The sequence below is a fragment of the Xenopus tropicalis genome, chromosome 8 (assembly GCF_000004195.4).
Source record: "Xenopus tropicalis strain Nigerian chromosome 8, UCB_Xtro_10.0, whole genome shotgun sequence".
Lineage (NCBI taxonomy): Eukaryota > Metazoa > Chordata > Amphibia > Anura > Pipidae > Xenopus > Xenopus tropicalis.
The window spans coordinates 16,093,849-16,116,868 of record NC_030684.2 but is presented as its reverse complement, the minus strand read 5'-3'; the positions used below and the strand labels follow the sequence as shown (position 1 = coordinate 16,116,868).

The following is a 23,020-nucleotide window of genomic DNA, read 5'->3' as shown; positions in this document are numbered from 1 at the left end:
TACATTATACTAAACTAATTAAAAGGTGAACAACCCCTTTAACCCCCCTCCACGTGGACCAGTCCCAGAGTTGTCTATAGGAGGAGCAAAAAGAAGCAACTACAGGTATAGAACCTGTTATCCAGAATGTGCAGGACCAAAGAGTGCGCAGGATAAGGGGTCTTTCCGTAATTGGATCTCCACATCTAAAGTCTACTAAAAAAAATCAAGAAAGCATTAAATTAAATCCAATAGGATTGTTTTTTCTTTCCAATAAGGATTAATTATATTTAGTTGGGATCAAGTACAGGTACTGTTTTATTATTACAGAGAAAAGGGAATCATTTTAACACATTAAATAAACCCAATAGGGCTGTTCTGCCCCAATAAGGGTAATTATATCTAGTTGGGATCAAGTACAGTACTGACTTAATTACAGAGAAAAGGGAATCATTTAACCATGAAATAAACCCAATAGGGATATTCCATATTTCCAAGACCTTTATTAATTGTCGCACAACAATATGTAGTCTATGCTCTCACTTGTCCGCTGTAACAAAGTGTATGTGGGGCGGACTATAAGATCAGTGGGAAGTAGGGTTAATAAGCACATCCGTAACAGTAAAGCAGGGAGAATGAACCATGGGGTATCGAGACATTTTAAGCTGTTTCACAATAATAGTGATCCCAAAGGGATATTCTTATGGAAGAGGTAAAAATAATTGTATATTTATTATAAATAAATCAAGTGTGTACATCAAAGTAGATGTAGAATAGAAGCAGATCAGGCGGTATAAGGGGGGTTGGCCCATAGGAACCCAATAGTCCATGAGGAAGCGCAGAGCGCGAAACGCGTCGGACTGCCTGGAGAAGAGGACCCGTATTGACAGACTCGGCACTACGGTGACGCACCGAAGGAAAGGAACAGCGTGTGAGTCGCATCCCTCAGCCAATGTGCCTCTCTCTGTCTTATCCCTAGTAAGTTCCCGGCCGGACAAGGGGGGTTGTGTATTTGTTCTTATGCCCAGTTAGCTCTGTTTTATTGTGTGCTTGTAGTTACTTGGAGGCTATGAGATAATTGAATACCATATAGTGTGCAATTTTATCTCTATTGCACGCCTGCATTCTTAGTATTTGCACAGAGTAAGAGGGAAAACAAGGGTTTTATTTGTGTAACTTCTTTATTAAATATCCCTCAGTGGGGCTAAGAGCCATATATTGGCTATAGGCGGTGTAATACTGCATCTGATATCTGAGAGAAGTGTAATTAAGGATCCAATTAATTGTTTTATGGTGTTTTAAGCTCCTCACTTTTTTATTCTAATAATTGGGATATACTGTGGGATTTTTAATTCAGTGTATTTCTATTGATTTTCCCTCTTGATTTCCTCATATATGGGTCAGAGCAATGAATTCTCTTTAAACACTCTAATTGATTTCTCCTGAGGGAATGATATGCATTAACTGGGAATTCAATAATAAATCATTGGAAGTAATACATGGTTTCTGTTACTATATTTAATGTCTTCTGCCCAATAGTGATTTTCTCTTGTATATATAATCTAATTGGTATTTTTAATTAGTGGTGTATATGATTTTTTTTTTTATTATTTAAAATTGATCTACTTTGATGTAACACATTGATTTATTTATAATAATATACAATTATTTTTACACTTCTTTGGGTGTTTTTAGCGCCAACTCCTTTGAGAGAATTTGTGTATGCACTATAGGATTAGTAGAGGGGAGGGCAGCTACATCTAATATTAATGTTGGTTAATGGCAATTAGCACTGCAAAAATATATATATATTTTTTTTTTCTCTTTCTTACAGTCCTTCCTTCTAGACCTTAATATCTATATTGTTGTGTTTTGTAATCTTTAAAGCGCAGATAAGGTTTGCCTTGATATTCTTTATGGACTGGAGCATATTCTCGCCAAGTTAAGAGGTGAGACGGATTTACTAGATTAAGACAAGGAGAAAAACGTTTTGGATTTTTAAATGAATACATTGCATCCGGAAGGACCAATGTAGATTTGGACTTGGCGGCATTTTAAATTCAATTTTAAGCTTATTTTTGGTCAATTATTGGATTCCTGGTATTTATTTATTTCTAATTTACTACATTTTAAGTAGGAATATGCTTGATATGGGCTGTTTTAACGAGACATCTCTTTATTCTTTATGATTAGCGGAAGTAGTAGTGATAATAAATAAAAATAAACAAAACATACAACTCTCCCAATCTTTGGGGAGAGGATGATGGGTTATATATGGGTAATATAAATTCTCCATCTTGACACAATGCCATAACACCATGGCCTTTTGCGCTAAAGAGAGAGGGGTTGCTATGCAACGCGCGTTGTTTCCATGTACATTATCGCTTTACCAGCGCCGTAGATTGAGTTCCCTAAGTATTTCCATAAGTTTTACTCTTGCAGCCCCACTATGTATTAGGCCTCTACATTTCACTTACTGGAGGTTCCCTATGTCTAGTTACCCACCCCTTATGCCTATTCTAAATAGAGGGAACAAAAAAGCACAATAAAAGCTCTGGGGGTGGCCAAATAGAGCTACGATTGGTTAGGGGGTCAAGTGCGGGGTATGGCACATTATTTAGCATACAGGCCTATCCAATGGCGCTATAGCTGTGCATAAAATTTATATAACCCCTGCCCCCAGTTCACACTGTACGTACCTCCTTACCCCACCTTTACGAGCTCTTGGTACAAGCCACTACACGGTTCCTACCACAGTACCCCACCCTAACTCTACATCCAAACACCCGCCTCCGCAAGCTTAACCAATCACGCACCAGTTCAATCCAGAATCATTGAAGCATCCAATCCGCTAGGGCGATACTTGAGTCGGCCCGCCCGCCAGGTGTCTTCTGGGAATTGTAGTTATTCTATCGCTATCCACATGTGTTTAAACTACAAATTCCCTCAGGTTTAGATTCCAAAACGAATACCCGATATGCAAAGGAGATTATGACAATTCGTTATCTTCATAACAGTATATGTATTATAATTTCATTAATACATTATAATTATCATTGTAGAAAAGATTTTGATTTAACTTTTCCTCTACATAGGAAATAGGCGTGTGAACATTTGTGACACTTAATTCCATTTTTATCCCCCCCCCCCATTCGCAGCCATTCTATAGATTACACTCGTTCTGGAATTGTAAAAACTTTTAACACACGGATGAAACACGTTTGCAAAAACCAGGTGAAGATCTCCTTATCTAAAGGAAGGTTCATGTAGCGCCATCTATCGCTTTTTTCACATTACAGGCTTATTATTCCAATACTTTAACTAGCGACGGAGGGATACCTGGAAGTTATACAACCAGCCTCTTTAATCCTTTAGGCCCCAATTTCACATTACAAAGTTGCATCAGGACTTTATGGACCTAGGAATGATACGGACTGGAGCCTGGAATTTACTGTAAGTACTGGATGTGCTGAAGGAGCTGCTGGGCTTCAGGAAGGGGACTGGGTACTAGGAAGCCCAGGGGGCAGAAGGGAAGTTGCCTGAGAGGGGACATCATTGGGCCTTTCAAAACGAGGCTGCAGAGACCCTAGTGGCACAGACTGGGGCTTTCTGGTAGGAGGTGTCTGTTGAAATTAGAAATTAATTCTAACTTAGGAATTGCTACAAGGTGACTCTGGGACTTGGGTGTCATAGTCAGGTAAGTAGTGGGAACTTTGGCACCCTGAGTACCCAAGAACTGAAATAAAGAGCGTATATATTATATGGAACTGGGGTTGGATATTTGGGAGTCTTGATTGTCCCAGCAAAAGTATCTGCCTGCCCTGTGGTTGCAGAATTTAGGGACTCTGTGGGCTTCACAGGGGGGTTCCTGCTGTCCCGGGGGCTGTAGTGAGATACAGTAATGAGAGTCCACAGGAGTACCTGTAGATATTGGCGTGCAAACTCATAACGTTAGCCCAGTGTCAAACCACCAGCAAGAGTGAATTAAAGTGATCTTTTTGTCAACAGTCTCAGGGAATCCCTAAGTGTAGACTGTATTGCTGTCCTCCAGGTGTGTAACATCAGGCACTGGTTACTGAGGGAACAGGAGAGACGGGGAGTAAATTCCGTGGCTGTAGTGAAGGATCACAGAGAAAAACTCGATGAGGGACGTTACTCATGACAGAGAAAAGAGCCTCTGGCTTTTATCCAAGCAAGATCTGGGATGCTTATCCGCACTAATACCGTTGTCTAGTTCTATACCACCTGAGGGTTAACACTTGTTTGGAATGGCCGCCTACATCGAATTGTGCCCCCTCCGGAATGCCCGTGTGTCGAGCCCAGCTGGAGGAATTCTCTGATCCCCTGAGTTTCATCGGACGCATCTGACCGATTGCTGAAAAGACAGGGATATGCAAATCCACCTCCCAAGGTAAGTCACTGATAGATGGATTATCAGTACACTGAGAGCCCTGAAAATAATTCCTTATGGATAAATGAATGCAGTTGAACAGGGAGCTGATACATACTGTGTGCAAGTCACATATATAAGTATATTAATTATATATTATATATGATATAATAAGTTCACACAGGCTGATGACCAACTGTCAGATGTTGATTAGTCCTTGCTCTTGGTCACATTTTTTAGAAACAATGACCACATTGGTTGGCATTGCTGCTTTATCGGTCAGTTGAGATTCCAGCCAGGCACTATCTTCAGGGAATCCTTTTAGTCCCCCCCCCCCAGGTGGATTTCTGCACTTTCCCAAAAACATACAGGCAGATTGAGGTCCCTGATACTGACTTAGTCTGTGCGAAATCGGCACTTCGATTGTAAACTTCATGGAGCAGGGACTAATTAGAATTGATGTATAAGGGTGAGGGCAGTGGTTACATCTGGTACAACAAATTCTTTCTATTGTCGTGGGCAACAACAAATCTCCCCGCAATGGCCATCCACCGGCTAGCATTTAAATCGCCAGTGGGATGCTTCACTGCTGCATGTCGCACAAATTTGTTCTTTGCGAGGAAACTTTGAGCGACCGTGGACATCGTAGCGACGTCGTAGCCATCCCACCGGCAATTTACCACTCTAAGCCGGTGGGATGGCATTGCGGGAGATTAGTCCGCATCACTAATCTCCCTGTGTACACTGCCCTAAAGACACACCGGGCTACTAGTAGCAGCTACTTTTCAAGCTACTGAAAATCCCTTCCATAGACAATACACGTTAGAGAGACATTATCAGTAAATGATTAGCATTGTCTATTTTAGTAGCCACGACAAGTAGCTGTACTAGTAGCTCTGTGTGTCTTCACCCTAAAGGGCTCTGGCACACGGGGAGATTAGTCGCCCTCGGAAAAAACTCCCTGTTCGGGGCGACTAATCTCCCGAGTAGCCTTCCCCTGCATCCCAACCGGCGAACATGTAAGTCGCCGGTGGGAATGGCAGACGCGCGGGGCGACTTACATGATGGCTGCCATCCGCGCGACTTACATGTCGCCGCGTGGGATGGCAGGGGAAGGCAACTCTGGAGATTAGTCGCCCGCGAACAGGAGTTTTGCCGCGGGTGACTAATCTCCCATGTGCAGAGCCTAGAGAGCTGCAGATAGTGGTTCTATATAGGCAGAGGATATGATAATGCCCTGTTGTACCCATGACAGTTGAGCTAACTTGAGGTATGTACCCAAAATTCTATCAGCCAAAGTTGTTTGTTTGCATTTGTAGGATTACTGATGTATAGCGCATATGGCCAAACATCATGGGAAAGTGCCCTTATAATTGCTTTATGCTGTCAGATGGCTAATGCGCGCTTTACTGTTTTGGGCATCGGCATATGGTGCAGTTTCAATGGATAATATTTTTCTATTATTTGATATTATATTATGTTCTAAACAATCAAAGAAGGCAATAGTCAGCCCAGTAGTGGGTGATTGTGTCCAAGCTGAAGGTCACTATAATCAAACCATTAAAGTTTAAGTAAGTTAAAGAAGAACTTTGTATTATTTTTTGCTGAAAGAGGTGGAGGACCTAGTCAGCAGGTATTGTACCAGGGTTTTTGCTCCATGATACAATGGAAGGGAAGTCCAATTACTGAATGAATCTCTCTCCCATTACTTTGAGTTCTATTTTTCCTAAAATCCCAACACTGCAGCTTTAGTGTACACATTAGGGTTATACCTGGGGTTTAAGTAGGGATGCACCGAATCCACTATTTGGGGTTTGGGCGAGATCCTGATTCTGAACCGAATCCTGGATTTGTTGCATCCCTAGTTTTAAGCTGCAAGTTTGCTGCTTCTAGATAACAGCCACCGATGTCGGACTGGGGTGCCAAGGGCCACCAGAAACCTAGGCCCACTGTCCAGACCACCATCCTTCCCCAGTTCACTCACTTTCTTTAATTTTTTTCTTAAATTACTTATTTTTTTACATACTATTATCTATCCTTCCTTTATTTCTTTTGTTTCTTCTCATAGAATTGAGTAATGGCCATGGTGTAGGCATACAAGGCAAATGGTTGGGTGAGCAAGGGGGCCCACTGGAGTTTTTTTCCTATGAAGTTTGTATTCTATTTATTTAATTAAAAATAAATCCTATACATATTATTTGTGTGGGTTTATATTATATAGGTACCTTCCTGACACCTGTAGGTATTTAAACTGTTTAAACGTTTAGCAGAGCTATTACTTTAACCATGAAAATGCTTAATGCCAGCAGTAATCCCTAGTGTGTCTCCCCTGCTGATTTAGTAGCACAGAGGGTTTATATTATTTGTACTTCTGAAGGCAAGGTTCAGAATTACTTCTACAACTTGGAACTTGGGCAGGTACTGCTCCAAATAACATTGTTCTGAGCATCCCTTTGCAGGAACAAACTCATAATTATCCTTATTTCTCTTTATAAAAGGTATAGAAAAGAAACCTAGAATTTCCCTTAGTTTGCCTGTGCGCTTTATAGATTTATCTTAGCCCCTAGAGAGCCAGTTTTGGTTATTGGCACAGTTACAGCTTAGCTTTATTGCTTTTATGTTCCTTTATCTCAGGACTGGCAGCCGCCCTTTGCCTGCGATGTCAAAAGCTTCTGCTTCACCCCTCGGGTACTGCGCCTCAACGAACTAGAGGAAGGTTTCTGTGATTATTGTGCTGGGAAATAAACCCAGATCATGGTTATTCAAACTGCTGTTTTTGTAGCTACATTAACAGTTGGAACTTGAGGATATGGACATTAACAAAATTGTTAGTTAGAAGCTTGACCAACTTGGGTTGGTTTTCCATATCCCTATTAGTTATATACAGATATTTGGATTTAGGTGGCCATACACCTTCAGACCGCTCGCTTGGCGATGTCGCCAAGCGAGCGGATCTTCTCCGATATCAGAGAGAATCCAGGCTAATTTGATCGTGTGGCCAAACGATCGAAATTATAACGACGGGTATAGGCAAAGTCGGTTGGGACCGAATCAACGAGCCGATACGGTCCCCCATCGACTAGATTTTTTAACCTGCCGATCGATATCTGCCCGATTTCAGGCCAGATATGGTCAGGCAGGCCCGTCGTTAGTGCCCCTACATGGGCCGATTAGTTGCTGAATCGGTCTAAGGGACCCATATCGGCAGCTACAATCGGCCCGTGTATGGGGACCTTTAGGCAGTATGTATTTGTTCCAGAACAGTAGCCGATATTTACTTTCATTATTCTAACTGCTCTAGACCAGCATAGCTAAATAGAACCTTTGCAATATAAACAAACGTGTATGTTTAACCTTTTTAGTGCCATAGGACGTAGATTCTACGTCCTAGGTACCAAGGACCAAAGTGCCATAGAACGTAGAATCTACGTCCTACAGCACTAACGGGTTACAAGCGCTGCGCTCGCTTTTAAAGCAGCGCAGCGCTTGTAAAGCCTGCACAACCCCTAGGCAACGAGCAAATGAAGACATACTCACCGATCCGGTCCCCAGCGCCGCCGATCCGGTCCCTCAGCCAATGACAGCAGTGGACACGCATTGATGACGTGTCCACTGCTGTCCCATTAATTGTCGCGCCCCCGCGTCGCCTCTTCACTCCTGCTGCCACGTGAGACTGATGGAGCCTCCTGCTGCCTTCCTGCTGCGTCCTGCTGGATTGGTCGCCTGATCGCCTGCCTGCATGTGTAAGCTGAACTACAACTCTCTAACCACTGTTTATTTGCTTATTTCTATCTCAACTGTCTAAAAATTTTTTTTTTTTTTTCCATTTCTTCTTCTATCTTTGTCATTATTACACTTTTACAACATACACACTTATTTACAACTTTCCCAAGCACACACAGACACTTACACACACACTTACACTTACACTTTTTTTTTTTTTTTTTTTTTCTTTCTTTCTTTCTTTCTTTCTTTCTTCTTTCTTTGCTTTCTTGGCAGTCTTTTTTTTTTACTAAAACTTTATTTCTGATCTATAATTATCTGATTTATTTGGTTGCATTTTAGTGTTTTTTTGCATTTTCATAATTGATTTCTGTTTTTGAATTATTCTATTGCACTGTAACTTTTGTATTGCTATTGGGTGCTGATTTGCAGTGACATTGGTGGATCCAGGGCTCTGACCACCGATTTCATTGCAATAATTGTTCTTCTGTTGGTTTGAGTGGTTTTATTTGAATTTACTGATTTTATGGTGTTTTATCTTGCATTGTTTCTTTATGTGTATTTAGTGCCCAAAAGGTTGCTTTTGCAGTGACATTGGTGGATCCAGGGCTCTGACCACCGATTTCATTGCAATTATTGTTTCTTTGATTGCTTTTAGTGGTTTATTCCATTTTAACTTCATTTGATTTCAGTTGTTCTAGAAAGGTCCAGAGGTGCTAAGATTGTTCTGGTAGTTTCTATTGCCAAGGGTTAGGCTGATGCCACACATGGCGTAGGGCTGATTTTTCAGCAAGTGGAAAAACGCTTGCCGAAAATTCAGCCCTACGCCTGCTACTTGTGCCTGCACCCGAATGAATGGAATACACTCGGGTGCAGGCACATGTAGCCGATATACGCATGAAACGCGCAAGACTTTGCATTCTCACGCGTTTTCATGCGTATATCGCTACATGTGCCTGCACCCGAGCGTATTCCATTCATTCGGGTGCAGGCAAAAAAAAAAGGGGTGCATAGAGTGCAGCCCCAATATTATGCATTGTCAGGTTTGGCGGCCATGTACTTATGTGCACCCATACATATGGGTAATCGTTTTATTCAGGGGAAACTTGCAGATTTATGGTTAGTAAGTTTTTGGTAGTTGCCAATGGAGATTTTGGGGAGAAATCTAGGTTTGTATCTGGTTTTTCCTTGATTTCTGACCAAAGCGCTGATTCTGCAAGGGACTGCGGCCACAATTTTCCATGTAGAAAGAGGAGAGTGGCGTCTCTGAATAGCTGAAGCTGTGCACTTTTCATAAATATATAGATTTGCGGGGGTTATTTCACAGGTAGGGGGGTGTTTAGACTAATAACTGCAGGTAGAGCACATAGAGCACAGACCCCCTTATGCATTGCCCCTGTTTGGGGGCATTTGGTGGCCACGTCTTTATGTGCACCCATACATATGGGGTATCGTTTTATTCAGGGGAACTTGCAAATTGAGGTTTAGTAAGTTTTTGGTAGTTGCCATGGAGATTTTGGGGAGAAATCTAGGTTTGTATCTGGTTTTTCCTTGATTTCTGACCAAAGCGCTGACTTCTGCAAGGGACTGCGGCCACAATTTTCGATGTAGAAAAGAGAAGAGTGGTGTCTCTGAATAGCTGAAGGTGTGCACTTTTCGTAAATATATAGATTGTGGGGGTTATTTCACAGGTAGGGGAGGTTAACACTGAAAAACTGCAGGAATGGCACATAGAGGCAGCCCCAAATTTCAACTGAAATTGCCCTTATTGCATTGCCCCTGTTTTGGGCATTTGGTGGCCACGTCTTTATGTGCACCCATACATATGGGGTATCGTTTTATTCAGGGGAACTTGCAGATTAATGGTTAGTAAGTTTTTGGTAGTTGCCATGGAGATTTTGGGGAGAAATCTAGGTTGTATCGGTTTTTTCCTTGATTTCTGACCAAAGCGCTGACTTCTGCAAGGGACTGTGGCCACAATTTTCCATGTAGAAAGAGAAGAGTGGTGTCTCTGAATAGCTGAAGGTGTGCACTTTTCAGAAATATATAGTTTGGGGGGGTTATTTCACAGGTATGGGGGTGTTTAGACTAAATAACTGCAGGTAGAGCACATAGAGCCCCCCTTATGCATTGCCCCTGTTTGGGGCATTTGTGGCCACGTCTTTATGTGCACCCATACATATGGGTATCGTTTTATTCAGGGGAACTTGAAATTGAGGTTTAGTAAGTTTTTGGTAGTTCCATGGAGTTTTGGGGAGAAATCTAGGTTTTTATCTGGTTTTCTGATTTTGTCTAGGACTTTTTCTAGATTTCTGACCAAAGCGCTGACTTCTGCAAGGGATGCGGCCACAATTTTCCATGTAGAAAGAGAAGAGTGGTGTCTCTGAATAGCTGAAGGTGTGCACTTTTCGTAAATATATAGATTGTGGGGGTTATTTCACAGGTAGGGGGGTTAAACTAAAAACTGCAGGTAGTGCACATAGAGCACAGCCCCAAATTTCAACTGAAATTGCCCTTATGCATTGCCCCTGTTTGGGGCATTTGGTGGCCACGTCTTTATGTGCACCCATACATATGGGGTATCGTTTTATTCAGGGGAACTTGCAATTAATGGTTTAGTAAGTTTTTGGTAGTTGCCATGGAGATTTTGGGGAGAAATCTAGGTTTTATTTCTGTTTTTCCTTGATTTCTGACCAAAATCTAGGTTTGTATCTGGTTTTTCCTTGATTTCTGACCAAAGCGCTGACTTCTGCAAGGGACTGCGGCCACAATTTTCCATGTAGAAAGAGAGAGTGGTGTCTCTGAATAGCTGAAGGTGTGCACTTTTTGAAATATAAGTTTTGTGGGGTTATTTTCACAGTAGGGGGGTTTAGACTGAAAAACTGCAGGTAGAGCACATAGAGACAGCCCCCCTTATGCATTGCCCCTGTTTTGGGGCATTTGGTGGCCACGTCTTTATGTGCACCCATACATATGGGGTATCGTTTTATTCAGGGGAACTTGCAAATTGAGGTTTTAGTAAGTTTTTGGTAGTTGCCATGGAGATTTTGGGGAGAAATCTAGGTTTTATCTGGTTTTTCCTTGATTCTGACAAATCTAGGTTTGTATCTGGTTTTTCCTTAATTTCTGACCAAAGCGCTGACTTCTGCAAGGGACTGCGGCCACAATTTTCCATGTAGAAAGAGAGAGTGGTGTCTCTGAATAGCTGAATGGTTCTATTTTTTAATCATAGACAGTTATATTGTTTTTTTCACAGGTAGGGCAATTTGTCTTGAAAAGCTTGAGATGTGCACATAAATGCAGCCCCTTATGCATTGCCCCTGTTTTGGGGCATTTGGTGGCCACGTCTTTAGTGTACCCATACATATGGGGTATCGTTTTATTCAGGGGAACTTGCAGAATTGATGTTTAGTAAGTTTTTGGTAGTTGCCATGGAGATATTTGGGGAGAAATCTAGGTTTGTATTCTGGTTTTTCCTTGATTTCTGACCATGCGCTGACTTCTGCAAGGGACTGCGGCCACAATTTCCATGTAGAAAGAGGAAGAGTGGTGTCTCTGAATAGCTGAAGGTGTGCACTTTGAAATATATAGTTTGGGGGTTATTTACAGGTAGGGGGGGTTAACACTGAAAAACTGCAGGAAGTGCACATAGAGCGCAGCCCCCAAAATTCAACTGAAATTGCCCTTATGCATTGCCCCTGTTTTTGGGGCATTTGGTGGCCACGTCTTATGTACCCATACATATGGGGTATCGTTTTATTCAGGGGAACTTGCAGATTGATGTTTAGTAAGTTTTTGGTAGTTGCCATGGAGATTTTGGGGAAAATCTAGTTTTTATCTGTTTTTTCCTCGATTTCTGACCAAAGCGCTGACTTCTGCAAGGGACTGCGGCCACAATTTTCCATGTAGAAAGAGAAGAGTGGTGTCTCTGAATAGCTGAAGGTGTGCACTTTTCAGAAATATATAGTTTGTGGGGGTATTTCTACAGGTAGGGGGGGTTAACACTGAAAAACTGCAGGAAGTGCACATAGAGCGCAGCCCCCATTTCAACTGAAATTGCCCTTATGCATTGCCCTGTTTTGGGGATTTGGTGCGCATCGTCTTTATGTGTACCCAATACATATGGGGATCATTTATTCAGGAGAATTGCAGATTGTTTTCAAATTGTATTGCCATGTTTTAGAAAAGGTTTTATTGGTTTTTCTTGTTCCATTTTACCAATGCGCCAGTTGACTTCTAGAAAAAGTCAAAACTTGCGGCACAATTTTCACAAATGTACAAAGAGGAGATTTGGTGCTTAATTGATGGTGAAATAATGCACTTAGAAAAAACTGAAGTCTGTGTTTCTACAAGATACCGAAACATGCAGGAGGGGGTCGGGCACCATTTAATTACATATAAAGTTATGCCTGCATCACTGTTTACAAGTGCTTTTGCTTTGTTTTGTGTGAATTCGTATCAATTGTATGTTGTTATAGATTTGGGGGTTACTTTTCTGGATCAAGGAAATCTAGAATGGAGGTCCACACTATATTTTGGATATGTTCGGACTTTCGGGAGTATGGGTTTAACACTGAAAAACGAAGTGCTGTAGCACACAAAATTTTTAGTAAGCCCCAATTTTTTTGTTTTGTGTTCTTTATGTGAAACATAACTGCACAATATACAGAAATTTGTCTCATATTTGTTTGTATTTTTACATAATACCAAAATACACATTCAATTCCAGATATGTTTAATAAAAATTGGAGTGTATTTCGAAGCCCAATTAGTGACGCAAAATGAAAAATGATCTCATTAATTTCCGCTTTAGTTCTATGAAGGATTTTCTATTCCAAAAACATTGTAAAGCGAACCTGTAGTAAAAACTAAAAAAAGTCTGGCACTGGGAACCAAATGACGAATTCGCTGCACTTAAAGGGTTAATTAACTTTATGGCTGCATTGTAGTAAAACTGACGGATGTGGGCTAGAACATTTATGAGATGGGATGCAACTGCATAACATCAAACCTGGAGCTTAAACAAAAAGTGCAGTTACTAGCATGGCTTTCCGATTTCAGCAGGGAATAGACAGAAGTATAGCAGGAGGACTCACCGATTGGGTATCGCCATCCATAAAACTAATGTGTCAGCTTGGAGTATGTGGCTAAGGAAACAAAAAAGACAACAGCGTACAGAATTTACGGTACATGACGTTTTCCCTTGTTATGATATAGGCTGGAAGATTATCCTGTTGCACTTGCATTGTTTATGTTATGTATCCTCTTTACCTGACACACTGCACATCTAGAAGCTCGTGAAGCATGAGTATGGAGCCAATTGCACACCTGTTTGTGCCAGTTCCGTCCTTTGCTTATGCTGCACAGTGATGCAGCGCCTCCTCCCATGCTATGTTCCCTCTCCAGCAATTATGTGTATGTCCCCTGGGAGGTGAGTAGGCCACCTTATTAAAAGCCACTAGGCTGCAACAGGAAAGGATTAAGCTATAGTCCAATACACACTTTTCCCCTTGAATGCCAGGAGACTAGAATATTCTTCATTTTCTGCAAGATTAAGGGTGAAGACACACAGAGCTACTAGTAGCAGCTACTTGTCGTGGCCTACTAAATAGACAATGCTGATCATTTACTGATAATTGTCTCTACGTTGGTTTAGCAGAGGCAATCCTCAGTTTGTCTATGGCAGGGGATTTTCCTGCATTTAGTAGCCATGAAAAAGTGCTGCTACTAGTAGCTCGTGTGTTCTTCACCCTTCAAGGTTGTAACCCTTAGACTTTATTGAAAACACTGTGAATTTAACTACAATTCCAAAAGAGAAAAAGGAAGTTAAAAAGTCCAGTTGTTATAGACCATATTGTTGGTAACTTTACATCGCTGGACAACTGCAAGTGGCTATGTATATGTTTGGCCGTAATACTGATTGTATTGTAGAACTTAAAATATAGAAATAAGTGTTCAGGTTTGATGTTAGAATTAGGGTAGACAATTTACAGCAGCTTTCCACCTATAAAGAATGCTTGGGAGTTGTAGTTCACAGCAGTCGATAAGGCTATAAGTTCATTACTCTTTGCTTTAGTATAGTATGTTATCTGCAGGCTTGCACCCTGACTGTCGGAATTTCTTTCAATCCAGCAATGACCGTGTCAAACTCGATTTCTTGGATCAGTGGGAAATTTTGGGAGCTGCAAGGTCCGCGCTCAGAATTCCAGTGGTTGGATGCAAGCTGTTGGGGTGTATGCACTGAGCAAGGTGGGCGTGCAGGACAGGTGGTTCTGCAGATAAACAACATACGCATTAGCATCTTGCAGTGTCTTCTGCGCCAAGGATTAAATGGTTTACTGTAATTAATAACTGCAGGAAGTTTTATAATTACACCTTTCTAAAAGAACAGAAAGGGCCTTATTGCCCAAAGCCATCCGTAGACTGTTACCTTCTTTCCTTTTTCACTCAGTGGTGTTTCCAGTGAGGGGGCATTTGAGGTTGTCACTAAAGAGAAGAAATGGTCTCAGGTGGGCAATCGGATGGGATACCAGCCAGGCAAAGGCACAGGCTCTCTTCTTGAAGTTGCACTATGAACCGAATCCTCTACCCTACGAGCTGTTCCAGTCTGGCTCAGCCTGATGGAAAGAAATGCACCTAGAATATTCTAGAGAGAAACCTTCTGTTTCAGTTTTTAGTAAAGGTACCGGTATAGGACCTGTTATCCAGAATGCTCGCGGACCTGGGGCTTTTCGATAAGGGTCTTTCCGTAATTTGGCTCATTTAAACCTCACAGGATTGTTTTGCATCCAATAAGGATTAATCATATCTTAGTTGGGATCAAGTAACAGGTACTGTTTTTATTATACAGGGAAAAGGGAATCATTTAACCATTAAATAAACCCAATAGGGCTGTTCTGCCCCAATAAGGGGTAATTATATCTTAGTTGGGATCAAGTACAGGTACTGTTTTATTATTACAGAGAGAAAAGGGAATCATTTAACATTAAAAACCCAATAGGGTGTGCCCCAATAGGTATATATCTATTGATCAGTCAGGCTATTATTCACAGGAAAGTGACATTACTTATACCTGGGTCTGCCCCAATAAGGGGTAATATATCTTAGTTGGGATCAAGTACAGGTACTGTTTTATTAATACAGAAGAAAAAGGGAAACATTTTTTAAAATTTAGAATTATTTGCTTATAATGGAGTCTATGGGAGACGGCCTTTCAGTAAATTCGGAACTTTCTGGATAATGGGTTAATGTACTGTTGCCCTGAACTGGTAAAAGCTGTGTTGTTTGCCTCAGAAAGACTGCCATAGTTTATATATAAACAAAGCTGCTGTGTAGCCATGGGGGCAGCCATTCAAGCTGGAAAAACAGGAGAAAAGGACACAGGTTACGTAGCAGATAACAGATATTCTCTGTAGAATTCAATGGGAATCTACAAAAGCTTATTTGTTATTGATGTCTAATGCTGATGACTATTGCTGTTCTTCCAGCTAAGCTATTGTGGCTTTTCTTACTGAATGCTGCCCCGGGGCTAACACAGCAGCTTTGTTTATATAAACTATAGTAGTCTTTCTGAAGCAAACACAAACTTTTACTTTGCAGGGCTTTTGCTAACACTTTACATTTTTGGTCTTACTGTCCCTTTAAGTCTTTCAGGGCTCAGTGTCCTTCTATGGAAAGTGGTGGCAGTTCAGTTCCCACCAGCCAAGCTGGTAGCCTATTGGTCTGTGTGGGTCCTGCCAAGTTCTAGGGTTGCCACCTCACCCCTTTAATACTGGCCACATATTGAATCCACATGTTGCATGGCTAATTAGCAATTCATATAGATGCAATGCTGCATGGCTGTACATGAACCAGTTCAGTCTGCAGCATGCATCTCAATGACTTTGTAATTACCATGCAAAAGACCTACCCGTCGTTAGTGCCCATACACGGCCTGATTAGCTGCCGAGTCGGTTTAAGGGACCCATATTGGCAGCTACAATCGGCCCGTGTATAGGGCACCTTTATTAGGGAAGATATGACCAGCACTCCACCCTTTATATACGCATAACAGCATACCTACATTGGACTCTTTATGCCCCCTAGCTCTGCCACATAGGTATTGCAAAACAAATTACATATACAAGATAATCATCCAATAAGAATACTCCCTACCATTGCTACATCTTTATTTAACATAGGGAGATTACTCTCCCATCATACTTTAGTCAAGGGACCCCCAACCTTTCTTACTCGTGAGCCACAGTCAAATGTAAAAAGACTTGGGGAGCAACACAAGCACCATAAAAGTTCATGGAGGAGCCAAATAAGGGCTGTGATTGGCTATTAGGCAGCCTCTATGCACCCTATCAGCTTACAGGGGGCTTTATTTGGTAGGAAATTTTGTTTTTATTCAACCAAAACTTGCCCCCAAGTCAGGAATTCAAAAATAACTCCCTGGTTTGGGGGCACTGAGAGCAACACCCAAGGGGTTGGGGAGCAACATGTTGCCCGGAGCCACTGGTTGGGGATCACTGCTTTAGACAATGAGTTTGTGAAGCACTGTCATGGGAGGTTCATTTCCCCTTTAATATCACATGGGTGACTGACTATTCTGCTGCTAGCAGAGGCCTTCAAGCCATTACACCTTCTGGTATAAACACCGTGTGGGATAAACCAACCGGTTACTATATACCGAATTGCCCATGTGTTTACCCAGTTGCCCATTGGTAGCGTTTAATACAGGTATATATTAACTTTCTGCTTTGCTCCTGGGCAGGAACGCTAAACAGAGGTCCATAGATGGATTTGGTCCTTCAACGCTTGATTCCATCCCAGAGGCACCAGATCTACCCAGCAACCTGCACCAACCGAATAAACCCCACAATATCTCCCTTCTGGGAAACTCTCCTAATAGGACAATGATCCTGCAGAGGTACAAGGAGCTGCAGGGCTCAGTGAGGAGTGTGGTGCCCAACAACAGCAGGATGCCAACCCCTGGAGAGTTGCCCCAGGGCATCGTAAGGTGACAAGCTGTGACATAGAACAGAGGTCCACAACCACCGGGCCGAGGACAGTGCTGAACCGGCCACCTCTGGTACCAATTACCTTTGATCCCAACTCCATGACAACTACTATGTGAAGCCCAGGGAGCTTTCTACTGATCACCGTCTACAGCAGCGGGTCACAACCTGTGGGTCGGGACCCCCTTGGGGGTGGAATTACACTTTCACAGGGGTGGCCTAATACCATAAAACACATATTCCCGATGGTCTTAGGAATAATTTTATGGTTGGGGGTCACCACAACATGAGGAACTGTATTAAAGGGTCACGGCATTAGGGAGGTTGAGAACCACTGGTCTAGAACCCACAGTTAAGCTGAAGCAGACTTGAGGTACGGTAGTGGTTTGAGGCCCATTGATATTCAGTATGTGGTAAGGGCCCCCCTTTTCCTCAGTTCCAATCATTTCTAGGGCAGGAAATCAGTCTCCAGCCCAACGGAAGCCTAATGGACCTTCCAGAAGTATCTCTGTCCCTTACTTGTACCATCATTTGTGCCACTAAAAAGGTGTTGGGCTTCCAAAGCAGACCAATTGCATAGCAGCATTCAATTTTCCCCATGAGCGGAAAGGTTTGTAAACATTTGTAACCAAAAGGGGGTCTAGAAGAACATCAAATATGTTACAATCGGGTTTGGGATGATCAACTGGAGGAGCACGGGCCAAAGGGAGGACTTCTTGTGGCCCTCAAGCTTCTCAAGAGCTCCAAAGACTGCACATGTGCGAGGCCTATGCTACACTAGGAAGGCCTAACCAATAGGGGCGCCACTTCGCTAGACACCCGGGTAACACTTATGCCAACCTGAGCAGGTACATGGGTGGTAAACTACATAGACTGCACCGGGCATTGAATAAGGACAATGGGTGCCAGGGAATGGGGGGGCGCCTTGATGAACTTGATGGACTTATGCCTTTTTCAACCTAACTTACTATGTTACTATGTCTCTCTGAAAAGGAAAGGACCCCTGGATTTGTGTATTTTTATAAAGGAGGGGCATATTGGGGTAAAAGCTGTAAAATAGCCTATTGGTCCATTGTATCGGCGTCATTACAATGTCGGTGATGTCATAGATTTTATGCGATGTCATTGGTTGTGTCAATTATAAAATGTTAATATTGTTCTTAGAAAAATCCAGGCTCAGATCTGAGGCAGGGCCATAAGTGCTCAGGGTGACCAGATTCCACCCCCCACCCAGGTCATGTGATGCGCTAAAGAAAAAATAACTCCCCTGGTTCCCATGAGGGTGGCTGGGAGTGGTGCTTGCCTGGTTTGGGGCAGTTTGTTCCCAGAGGGCACATGGTTGCCGGGGGCCCCCTCAGCCAGCAGGCAGACACACAGATGCAGGTTGGCTGTTTTAGTCAGAGGGTTATTCTTAGAGACGTGGGAAGCGTGGGAACCTGTCTGTCCCTCCAGCCAAATATTTCTGCGGCGGCCAAGGGTGGGCTTATTATAGCCTCACTGTAACCCACCCTCTGCCCATCAACACTCTCACCCCAGGGCCACAGAGCTGCACTAAATCCCTTTCTCATCCCCATGTTGGTAGTTAACCCTTCTACTGCCAGAAATAATGGCCTTACTACACACAGCCAGTTAATGCTCCTACCCCTCATACCATCTTGCCTTACTACACACAGTATTGCCAGTTACTGCTCTTACCCCTCATACCATCTTGCCTTACTACACACAGTATTGCCAGTTATTGCTCCTACCCCTCATACCATCTTGCCTTACTACACACAGTATTGCCAGTTACTGCTCCTACCCCTCATACCATCTTGCCTTACTACACACAGTATTGCCAGTTACTGCTCCTACCCCTCATACCATCGTGCCTTACTACACACAGTATTGCCAGTTACTGCTCCTACCCCTCATACCATTGTGCCTTACTACACACAGTATTGCCAGTTACTGCTCCTACCCCTCATACCATCTTGCCTTACTACACACAGTATTGCCAGTTACTGCTCCTACCCCTCATACCATCTTGCCTTACTACACACAGTATTGCCAGTTACTGCTCCTACCGCCTTACTACACACAGTATTGCCAGTTACTGCTCCTACCCCTCATACCATCTTGCCTTACTACACACAGTATTGCCAGTTACTGCTCCTACCCCTCATACCATCTTGCCTTACTACACACAGTATTGCCAGTTACTGCTCCTACCCCTCATACCATCCAGTTACTGCTGCCTTACTACACACAGTATTGCCAGTTACTGCTCCTACCCCTCATACCATCTTGCCTTACTACACACAGTATTGCCAGTTACTGCTCCTACCCCTCCTTACTACACACAGTATTGCCAGTTACTGCTCTACCCCTCATACCATCTTGCCTTACTACACACAGTATTGCCAGTTACTGCTCCTACCCCTCATACCATCGTGCCTTACTACACACAGTATTGCCAGTTACTGCTCCTACCCCTCATACCATTGTGCCTTACTACACACAGTATTGCCAGTTACTGCTCCTACCCCTCATACCATCGTGCCTTACTACACACAGTATTGCCAGTTACTGCTCCTACCCCTCATACCATCTTGCCTTACTACACACAGTATTGCCAGTTACTGCTCCTACCCCTCATACCATCTTGCCTTACTACACACAGTATTGCCAGTTACTGCTCCTACCCCCATCATACCATCTTGCCTTACTACACACAGTATTGCCAGTTACTGCTCCTACCCCTCATACCATCTTGCCTTACTACACACAGTATTGCCAGTTACTGCTCCTACCCCTCATACCATCTTGCCTTACTACACACAGTATTGCCAGTTACTGCTCCTACCCCTCATACCATCTTGCCTTACTACACACAGTATTGCCAGTTACTGCTCCTACCCCTCATACCATCTTGCCTTACTACACACAGTATTGCCAGTTACTGCTCCTACCCCTCATACCATCTTGCCTTACTACACACAGTATTGCCAGTTACTGCTCCTACCCCTCATACCATCTGCCTTACTACACACAGTATTGCCAGTTACTGCTCCTACCCCTCATACCATCGTGCCTTACTACACACAGTATTGCCAGTTACTGCTCCTACCCCTCCTTACTACACACAGTATTGCCAGTTACTGCTCCTACCCCTCATACCATTGTGCCTTACTACACACAGTATTGCCAGTTACTGCTCCTACCCCTCATACCATTTGCCTTACTACACACAGTATTGCCAGTTAGCCTTACTACACACAGTATTGCCAGTTACTGCTCCTACCCCTCATACCATCTTGCCTTACTACACACAGTATTGCCAGTTACTGCTCCTACCCCTCATACCATCTTGCCTTACTACACACAGTATTGCCAGTTACTGCTCCTACCCCCCCATACCCACACCACAGTATTGCCAGTTACTGCTCCTACCCCTCATACCATCTGCCTTACTACACACAGTATTGCCAGTTACTGCTCCTACCCCTCATACACTACACACAGTATTGCCAGTTACTGCTCCTACCCCTCATACCATCTTGCCTTACTACACACAGTATTGCCAGTTACTGCTCCTACCCCTCATACCATCTTGCCTTACTACACACAGTATTGCCAGTTACTGCTCCTACCCCTCATACCATCTTGCCTTACTACACACAGTATTGCCAGTTACTGCTCCTACCCCTCATACCATCTTGCCTTACTACACACAGTATAGTATACTGCTCCTACCCCTCATACCATCTTTAACAACACCTGGTTAACCCCATCCAGGGTATTGCCAGTTACTGGTTTGGCCTGCCAGTTACTGGGTCACCGGCCCCGCCAGGCCCCCAGACACAGTTACAGTCCAATGGTTCAGGTATATATTTTTAAAGTTTTGGAAGCCCAGAGACACAGTTTTACCCCAAAGCCTCCTGCAGGCCAGCAGTCCCAATGGGGTTACTAATTAGCCAATCACAACCCTTATAATTAGCCAATCACAACCCTTATAATTAGCCAATCACAACCCTTATAATTAGCCAATCACAGCCCTTATTTGGCATCCCCAGCACTTTTTATACCTGCATTTGGCTCACAAGTACAAAAGGTTGGGGATCCCTGCTATATACATTATCCAGCCATTATAATACACCTACTTGCCTTTTTATACACAATATCCTACTGTTAAAGCTTCTTCACTTGATGCATCTTGCCTGACTACACACAATGCCCCGCGGCTTCTCTCCTTCCCCAGAAAAGAGACAAATCTGCATTTGCCATAAACCTAATTCCTATTTACTGTAATAGCACCCGAGTGGGTTGCCATTGTATGAGCAGAGCTTTATGGGGGGGGGGGGCTAGATTTTAGGCTCGGTGGCTGCCAGACACAGGGGGTCCGGGGGAATGAAAGAAGCAGCTACTGGGGAGAGGGGAGATTTGGGGGGGACTGAGAGGGAGGAATGGGGATGTAGAAGGAGCGTAGCGGGGAGATGACAGCAGGAGAGAATGAGGGAGGTACAACGGGGGGGGGGGTATTACTGCAGAGCAGGAGGAGGGAACGGAGCGAGAGAGGAATCCCCTGAATACAGAGAGAGGGAAGGGAATGAGGCAGAGAGCTAAGGAGTGAGAAGTACCAGGCAGAGTGTATGGGGGCGAGTACAGCAAGAAGAGGAGAATCTGCAGGGAAAATCCATTCATTCCGAGATCTGCTTCTTATCCGGAACCTCATATAGGGATCTGCTTCTTACCCTGAACCTCATATAGGGATCTGCTTCCTACCCTGAACCTCATATAGGGATCTGCTTCTTACCCTGAACCTCATATAGAGATCTGCTTCTTACCCTGAATCTGCTTCCTACCCTGAACCTCATATAGGGATCTGCTTCCTACCCTGAACCTCATATAGGGATCTGCTTCCTACCCTGAACCTCATTTAGGGATCTGCTTCCTACCCTGAACCTCATATAGAGATCTGCTTCTTACTCTGAACCTCATATAGAGATCTGCTTCTTACCCTGAACCTCATATAGAGATCTGCTTCTTACTCTGAACCTCATATAGGGATCTGCTTCTTACCCTGAACCTCATATAGAGATCTACTTCCTACCCTGAACCTCATATAGAGATCAGCTTCTTACTCTGAACCTCATATAGAGATCTGCTTCTTACCTGGAACCTCATATAGAGATCTGCTTCTTACCCGGAACCTCATATAGGGATCTGCTTATTGCCCTGAACCTCATATAGGGATCTGCTTATTGCCCTGAACCTCATATAGAGATCTGCTTCCTACCCTGAACCTCATATAGAGATCAGCTTCTTACTCTGAACCTCATATAGAGATCTGCTTCTTACCCGGAACCTCATATAGGGATCTGCTTATTGCCCTGAACCTCATATAGAGATCTGCTTCTTACCCGGAACCTCATATAGGGATCTGCTTATTGCCCTGAACCTCATATAGAGATCTGCTTCTTACCCTGAACCTCATATAAAGATCTGCTTATTGCCCTGAACCTCATATAGAGATCTGCTTCTTACCCTGAACCTCATATAGAGATCTGCTTCCTACCCGGAACCTCATATAGAGATCTGCTTCTTACCCTGAACCTCATATAGGGATCTGCTTCCTACCCGGAACCTCATATAGGGATCTGCTTCCTACCCGGAACCTCATATAGGGATCTGCTTATTACCCTGAACCTGCACTATGCAGGGACTTGGGAGAGACACACAGAACAGGGACTCCCCAAAGAGGGAGAAGGATCTGAGGGGCTCAGCAATACTGCACCAGCAGAGACGCCTCAAACAAGCCACGCAGTTTGTGCACAAAGACTCTGCGGATCTTCTGCCACTGGACCAGCTGCGGAGACTGGGGACCAGTAAAGACCTGGTGAGTGTGGGAGGGGGGGACCCGCTTGCTCAGTGAGACTAATGTTTG

At 43.4% G+C, this 23,020-nt stretch overlaps 3 protein-coding genes across 7 annotated transcripts in view; 2 read left to right on the top strand and 1 right to left on the bottom strand.

The window, feature by feature from the left end:
• Positions 1-23,020, top strand: part of LOC101734594 (coiled-coil domain-containing protein 77-like) — a 597,836-nt gene that overhangs the window by 179,710 nt on the left and 395,106 nt on the right. The window lies entirely within an intron of this gene.
• The window catches only part of LOC101730989 (coiled-coil domain-containing protein 77), a 606,394-nt gene that overhangs the window by 310,120 nt on the left and 273,254 nt on the right, over positions 1-23,020 (bottom strand). The gene's annotated exons all lie outside the window — the stretch shown is intronic.
• The window catches only part of LOC116406976 (lysine-specific demethylase 5A-like), a 33,507-nt gene continuing 33,186 nt past the window's right edge, over positions 22,700-23,020 (top strand). For all 4 annotated transcript variants that reach the window (XR_004219937.1, XR_004219938.1, XM_031892256.1 and 1 more), the window contains exon 1: positions 22,700-22,972. Coding sequence is in view for 1 of the 4 variants with exons in the window: in XM_031892253.1 (XP_031748113.1) it covers positions 22,790-22,972 (183 nt within the window). In the remaining 3 variants the exon portion in view is untranslated. The remainder of the gene's footprint in view (positions 22,973-23,020) is intronic.